Source organism: Apus apus, chromosome 10, assembly GCF_020740795.1.
Source record: "Apus apus isolate bApuApu2 chromosome 10, bApuApu2.pri.cur, whole genome shotgun sequence".
Taxonomy (NCBI): domain Eukaryota; kingdom Metazoa; phylum Chordata; class Aves; order Apodiformes; family Apodidae; genus Apus; species Apus apus.
Window position 1 is genome coordinate 4,149,373 of NC_067291.1, and position 7,580 is coordinate 4,156,952.

At 42.2% G+C, this 7,580-nt stretch overlaps 1 protein-coding gene across 1 annotated transcript; it reads right to left on the reverse strand.

The window, feature by feature from the left end:
• Positions 1 to 421: 421 nt before the first annotated feature.
• Positions 422 to 5,027, reverse strand: FBXL22 (F-box and leucine rich repeat protein 22). Its single transcript, XM_051628462.1, has 2 exons — positions 4,693 to 5,027; positions 422 to 2,524 (listed from the first exon to the last, which is right to left on the reverse strand). The coding sequence occupies exons 1-2, from the start codon at positions 5,025 to 5,027 to the stop codon at positions 2,179 to 2,181; spliced, it is 681 nt and encodes a 226-aa protein (XP_051484422.1). The 3' UTR covers positions 422 to 2,178.
• Positions 5,028 to 7,580: the final 2,553 nt, after the last annotated feature.

A 7,580-nucleotide genomic window follows, 5' to 3' on the forward strand; every position in this document is an offset into this window, starting at 1 on the left:
ACAAATCTTGTCTTTCAAGACTGCCTGAGATGACAGTGCCAAGTTTTCCATTATGACACCTCAAGCATTTTCTCCACGTCACTTTAATAAAAAGGAGCAACAGCATTGTAAAAATAATAGCACAAGGAACTGGAAAATCAATGCAGTTATTCCTAAGGAATTGAGGCCTAACTTCAGAACCTTTTCGTACAGGTTAGTTTCCAGCAACAGGGGGGATGCTTTACTTCCATGGTAGTTTTTCACCCATTCTTTTAGAGTTACTGCAGCCACCCTGTTTTCTAAATAAGAAAAAACACGTATTATGTTAGGTATTTGTGACAACCTTTAATAATTATTGTTCAATAGCACTTCGGGAAGTCGCAGATTCTGTTCACTCCTGGAGCCTTCCAGTTGTGTAAGATTAAAAAACACAGTCAAGTAATAAGTCTGCAAATCTGTATTTGTAGATACAACTCTTAAAATGCAACAAAGCTATGAGATTATTCTACACCATGACAGTCTTGATATACTTGAATTCCAGCAATGCAGGTTCCAGTTCATATGTGTTTAACTAGCAGATTTAATCCGTGTTCAACATGTTACCGGTGCAGGAGGATTAATTATCAAGTCGCAGAGCCCCTCATGTCCATGAGGAACAGGCTTGCTCTGTTGTGTGCACAGAGGCTGCTGTAGTGATGAAGTCTTGAGCAGTTGTTGTGTAATGGGACAGAAAAGCTGACTCTCTCCTGGGACAGACCGCTATTTCCAAAAGCTAGTATTTCTAAATTTGCTTTAGTTTTAATTTAAAATGAAATGTTAATTGCTGTAGACTTGAAGCTGGAACTCATCAGAACCATAGTTTGTCCCACTGGCCTGTATGCAGCCTTCTGTTTGACATCTAAGCTGGACTGACATCTGGTCCTCTAGGGAAGCAGTTATGGGCAGCCAGATTTAGCCACCTGTCTTCTCTGTAAGCCTGAAGTTCTTCAGTGGGTGGTACTGAATGGGAGAGCCATTTAAGGGATGTTCAGCATCCCCCAAGTTCAGCAAGAATGAGCAGAATTGTGTATTATGGTGTGTTCTCTGAGAGTCAGAATTCGGAATTCATGTCAGAACTGGTGAACAAAATGGAAAGGGAAAGCAGAATTTGAGGACATGCTCACACAGAGTAAAGCCTGGGGTTTGAGACAGGCTTTGTGCTTTGTGGTGAAAATTGCTATTTGGCTTGTACTTTGCAGTGAAAAAACAGGTGTTTATGTAGATTTGTGTGTTCCTGATTTTAGCATTTAAAGATACAGATTTTAAGTCACTGTCTTCTCCTATAGGTTAGTTAGGAAAACTAGCATTTGTTCAAATGGTGCTTTCTTTACGTCAACTTAAAAGAAGTAACTTGGTGTATCTTGTCAAAGCATGTTCTGCAGAGAGTCAGACAGGGTTTTGTGCATATTGCTCATTTAATAAATAAGCCAGACAAATCAGAGACAAATGTAATCACTGAGGAAGTGATGGCTGTCAGGTACTCTGCTTTTGCTGGAAAGATCTTACGTGGCATGGCTGTCACACTTAGCAGATGGAAAGCCCATATGGATATATCCTTTAACAGAAACTTGTTAATCCTTGCCCTGAAGTACCATCTGCTACAGCTCTATGCTCTGTCCCATTATGTAAGGAGTTTACAAAGCAAGGGGGTCCACTGGAGCTTGTGACTCAGTGGGAGGGTCTTCTTTCCTCTCTGCATTTCCAGTCTCTGTGTGAATCCTTCTAACTTGACTAATTCCATTTTCCTTTGTGTGTGTTCCATGCAGTAATTAATAAGGTGAACCTTGCCATCAAGCTTACTGAGCCTTGACAAATCCTTGTTAAATTTAATCAGATTTATTGAACTGTTAAATTATTATTTTAGCTCACTAAAATACATTCCTGATTCTCTCTTCTGAGCGAGGTGTATGCCACCCATCTATGACACAAGGGTGACTAAATTGCAGTTTTCAGCCTCAGTCAAGTCCAGCATTTTTAGACAGCAACACAAGGTTTTCCAGTTTCAAGGAACAGACTGTCCTGGTGGAGATACGTGCCCCAGAGCAGCCTTTGCAAAACCTGTCAACCAGCTGTTTGGACTTAAACCAGCTTGCAGAGGAGTAGCCACGAGTGGAGGTGAAGTGCATTACCCACACTGACCCAAGTTTATACACTTTGTACTTAAAGCTGAACCAATTTCCTTGATGCTTTTTCAAGCATCAACTTTTTTTCTGGCTTACTGTCTGGAATCATGTTAGCACTCCTCTCTGCTCTCAGGGTTACCAAAGGCCGTTTTTCCCTGACCTTCTCCAGCCCAGTCTGTGTTACGTTCCGGCAGAAATCCACATGGAGCGTTTGCAGTGATGCCCCGTAGAGGGTCACTGCTTCCAGGGTCTGATCAGTGATCCGCACACAGTTTTCCAACTTGAGTGTCTTGAGGTGTGGGCAGCTCTGGAGAAGCAGCAGGATGCAATCGTCTGTAACATGGCCACATCCAGAGAGGGTCAGAGACAGCAGGTTTGGACATCTGAAAACGTGATCATCACAGGTGAGGTGAGGGGGAAAATAAATAGTGGACTTTGGACAAGCTGCTATTCGCAAGAATAAATATGAACACTAGACAAGTATCTTCTCTTCCAACCAGAGGGGTAAGAAAGCATGAGTCGGGAGGGGGCATTTGTTGATCTTGATGCTCAGCTTTTGTAATTGCAGAACCGACCTTTGCTTTGCCTGTTGGTGCAGCAGCTGTAGCTCAGGGGCACAGTGGGGCAGGGCTGTGGGGGCCTGGTTAAACTGCAGCTGCTTTGGGGTGTTGTTACGAGCTGCAGGGTGTGGTGCTGCTCCAGGCACAGCAAGTGACCACCCAGAAGAGGGGAGACCAGTCAGGGTGAATCTGAAGACAAACTGAGTGAAGAGCTACTGTGTAGGCCAACTGAGCAAGGACAAGTAAGACACTCCCACTCCTGATTTTACAAGGGTTAATATTTCAGCTCCTTGGATTCACTGCGTAAGTGCCAGCTACTACCTAAGAGTGTTGATGTCTGAACCTCACACAACTCTCAAACCTTCCATTGAAACTGGTAAGATTTGTCCTGTGAAACAGTGACACAGCACATTTAAGAAAGCTTTTTTGTTTGTTTTGTTTCTTGGCTAGACCTGGAAGTACAGAAAAGGCCTGTTCCAAGGCTCTGTATTGATTACTTATTCTGTCCTTGTGCAGAAAACTGGAGCAGACCAGTTATTACCTGTTGTGCTGATCAGGCATGTTAGTATAAGACCCTTGTGCACCAACCTGTAAAGCCTTCTGTGCAGTGTGTTTGGTTTCTGGTTTACAGCCCTCTCTGGGGAGCAGCAGTTCAGTTATCCATCTATTTAGCTTGTCCTAGGAAGGCTAAAATGGTTGATGGGGAGCGTTGAGTGTCCATATAAATTGACATTTATTATGAGTTCAGTTTAACTTGTGGAAACAGATCTATGTAAAGCTGAAAGGCATTTGCTGAATTTTTTTGGACTTCTGAGATTGCTTACGACCCAGGCCTTGCTTTCAGTTTTGTCCAGCAACAAGTTACAGGGTTATGGATTCTGCAGAGGAGAAATGCACTTAAACTATTCCTGCAGAGCTGTGGTCTTGCATCCTCTTTCTGAATCATAATTTGTGATGGCAAAAAATGGAGTTACTTCAGCACAGCCTCATGGTAGATATCCCAGTGCCAATATAAGATAGTATTTCCTCCTGCACCTCCCTTGTAGGCACAGCTGTGCATCCCAACACTTCGCTAATGAATCCCAACTTTTTTATCAGTTATTTTACAACAGTTAATTCTGAAATTTTTTACTTGCAACTTATTGTTCTGTTTTGAACCCACATTTCAGTCCTTGTTTTGAGACTGCACTGTTGCTTGTTGTCACCAAGACACTGTTGCCCTGTCAGTATCCTGTAATTTGTTGGGGCTTTTTAATTGTTACTTCCAAATACAACTTTTTTGCTTTGAGCTTGTGGCTCAAAGCTGAGGACTGACTTTGTGCCATTTCAGGACAGGCAGTGACGTGCCCCTTTCAGCTCTAATCTAGGACCACAGCCATCCTTTATTACTAAACCACTAGGACTGGCTCTACTCCATTTGCTCCTCCTTAGCTACGTTTTTCTTTCTTAGGGCCCCTTTGTAGCAATAAAGCTGTTAGGAGAAATGGTGTGCACCCAGAGCTGCTTTTCCATAGGGGTATTTCTTTTCCTTCACTGTTGTTTAAAAAAGTTTAGATAGAATTAAATTTCAGAATAACAGTGATACTTAGAATGGAACAAGTTCAGTAACATGTTTAATGAACTTGGTTTTGTTATGCCCATATGTTCACTATTTGAAAACCTGTCTTTCTTTTAGCCCCCCCCCACCCCTGGCAAAGCTTTGCACTGCCAGAATGGTACATTTCAGTTAAACAGCAGTTTAGTAGACAGTATTGCACTTTGCTGCAGTCAGTCTTCAAAAAAATAGAAGTTTAAGGCACATCAGTATGAAGCATACACTATTGCCACCATAAAAGCCCAGTTTTACTACTGTATCAAAGCTGCAAGGTCCAAGCACTCACGTACTTAGTGCTCCATTTTAGGGAGGCTGCATGGAGTAAGTAGCTCTCAGGTCTCTCAGTTCAGGCAGTTACCCTTTACAGTAGATGTAGTTTCACACCCGAAGAACGTACCTGTTGCAAACTTCTAGTAAAAAGTCACTGACAGTGTTTTCATGTCTGTTACAGAAGTCTTTCTGGAACGTGTTTTTCATCCAGTCCTCAATGTTACACACCTTGACTCTCTCTGAATACCAGCAGATGGATAAGTATTTTAAAGCAGGTCCCAGGAGAAAGTTATCCTTCTTCAGTTCCGCTGGAGAATGGAAGTTCAGCAATGACCAAAGTAAAGGATCCTGAAACACTTCCAGCATCTTGTGACATGTTTTTGCTAAACTTTTCCTACTATTTTTGTCCAGAAAAGAGAACAGATGTAAAAGGCATTCCCGATTGAGCTGGGTGAGGTGCATGGCCCGTCAGTGCGTTAAGAGACGAGTCTGCTGGCCTTGTGCAGCAGCAGCAGTGCTGAGGGGGCTCGGCAGCACCAGAAGGCTGCTGCACATATATGGTTGTGGAATGGGGTTTATTTTTGGCAAACAACTGGTGCAGAAGCTAAGGACAGGGAAAGAGAAAGAAACGTGTGTGTGGAACTGTTCAGTTTCTACAAGGGAATGGAATGGGTATGTAAAATAGCCCTGGACTGTCACAAAATGCTTCCTTAAAAGGGATTTCTTTCCTTGTAGGCACTCCTGATGTTTAGCAAAGTTCTTGTGCTGAGTTAATGAACAGGGGAGTGGTGGTGGTGGTGGGGGTTAGCTGCAGGGAGCAGCTTTGCCAGCCTCTCAAGTTTGAAGGTTTTAGCTTTCTGACTGGATGTTTGTTTTTGCAACTTACAGCAATTTTAGCTGTGATCTGTTGGTCTTTCTAAGGTTGCACTTTTGCTATCCTTTATATTGGATAATGAGCTTTGACCAACAGCTTGTAAAGGTGAAAAATTATCCTGCTGCAAAGCTCACACACAGTCTGCACCTTCAGTGCAGAAGCCTCAGACTTGGGGGCAGTTTCCTGCACAGCCCCTTGACCCAGCAAAGCGATTTGTTTCCTCACGTTTTGCATGAGGAAGGTAATGATCCGCAGGCAGGGCTATGTGTAGCTGCTTGGGTTTTCAATAGATGTCTTCTATTAGGTCAGTTACTACAATTTTTCATGTGTAGTTCATGCTCTTTTAGGTTTAGTTCTGTTACCATAGACTTTGCAGTTTTGGTGGGAAAAAGATACATAGAATTGTTTCTAGGAGTAAAAGTGTTTGTTGCCAATAAAGAGAGAAATTGTAGCAGAAAGTTTCTGCTAGAAGAAAATTAAAGCTGCAGCAAATGGCAAGTTAGATTGAAAAGCAACCATAGCCAGGCCTGCAACTTTCATGTTGGTGATAAACTACCTGAATCTCAAGGATTTTTCTACGTCCATCTTCTGCCTGGTATTAATACAGGAAAATAATACATTCAACTAATTAGCAGCTATTAATAGCAAAACAGCCCTGCAGGAATTTTTGAAGTGGCTTGCATGTGAGTAGCTTGGAGATGTTATGTACCTATGCATTTTAATTGGGTGTGTTTCAATGTGACAGGGCTGAGTGGGACCAGAGTTCATCTTTTCCTTCTTACCCTGAGTAGAGTTTGAAATTCAGATCTGAAGAACAAGATTTGAAATTAATTCTCAGTCTGCAACAATTATTTTAGCATCAGACCTGTGCATGGGTACTGTGACTCAAAAAAATGGCAAATTGTGGATCTGCTTAATTCTTTGGAGGTGCTAATTTTCTATTATGTGTAGTAAGTTAGCTGTGCTTAACAATTGCCAGTCATCTTTGTTTCATATCCTTTGTCATTTAATATTTTCCTTGAAATGAAGAGATTCCTGCTCCACACCCACGCTCAGAAACAGGCTCTGGACAGTGGCACATGTACTTTTTGAAGCCACAAAAGGGACAAGAAGGGTAGATGATTTCACATACCAGGTAAGCCAGTCACTGAAAAACAGCAGCTTAAATGGTGTGCCAGCAGTTGTTCTTTGTTCTCAAACTGGTATTTGTCAGCTCTTCCTCTGTCACTTCATCCTTCTCAGAACTTACCTTCATTTTACATAGTTGAGACTGCTCAGAGTTGTAATAATCACAGGAATATTATTTATAAAAAAAAAAAGAACCAACACCCAAGCAAACTCGATGACAGGTTACCAGTGCTAGGATGGACTCTTTAACCAAGCAGAGGAAACACACCATGATAAGACATAAAAATTAACAGCTGTTGGGTGACAAGGCCCTATAGAATCAAACAGCAGGCCCTCTCTGGGTTTAGATGCTACATTTTGGAAGACATGTTTGCATCATTTTGCTTTCCCCAGAACAAGTTAGAATACTCTGCCCTCTGTGTTCAAAGGATTGACAGTAATCTGCAAGCCTGCAGAAGGACAAGAGGAGTTTTGTTTTCTAAGGAAAGGAGACACTTTAATGGCACATTTTTCCATAAACACACTGTGAATGAGATATAATTCACATTCAGTCTGGAAATGCTCCAGAAACACACAGGATGAGCACAGTCAGTAATCCTCACTGGAAATTACACACTAGCTGCTAATGGTAAACAATGACAACTCTGGCACTAAGTCCTTGAGGAGATCCTAAAGCGCATGGAGTCATTGCCAAGGTGCTGATGGTTACCTCATCAGTAGAACACAGACACATCAGTCATGAAACACTGTTGGGGAAACTTCTGAACACCACTTTTTCTGCTTTCCATTACTTTTGCTAAATGCCTATAATTGGCCTCCTTTTGATACAAGTCCACTGTCCCTGACTGTCTGGCAGCTTAAGACTCCTCTCAAGGTGACACCTGCTATGACCTGGAAAGCACCTTCTGACTGTCCCATGGGAAGGAGCTCTGTTGGTAAGAGCATTAAGTTTCACATAATGCTGCTCTACAACAAATACTCTGAGAGCTGGACGTTTGCAGTTTTGTTTTACA

Coding starts and splice junctions, on each gene's coding strand:
- FBXL22 (XM_051628462.1), bottom strand. CDS start 5,027: ATGCACCTCACCCAGCTCAATCGGGAATGCCTTTTACATCTGTTCTCT. Junction 2,525..4,692: donor TTACTAGAAGTTTGCAACAG/GTACGTTCTTCG, acceptor TCACGTTTTCAG/ATGTCCAAACCTGCTGTCTC.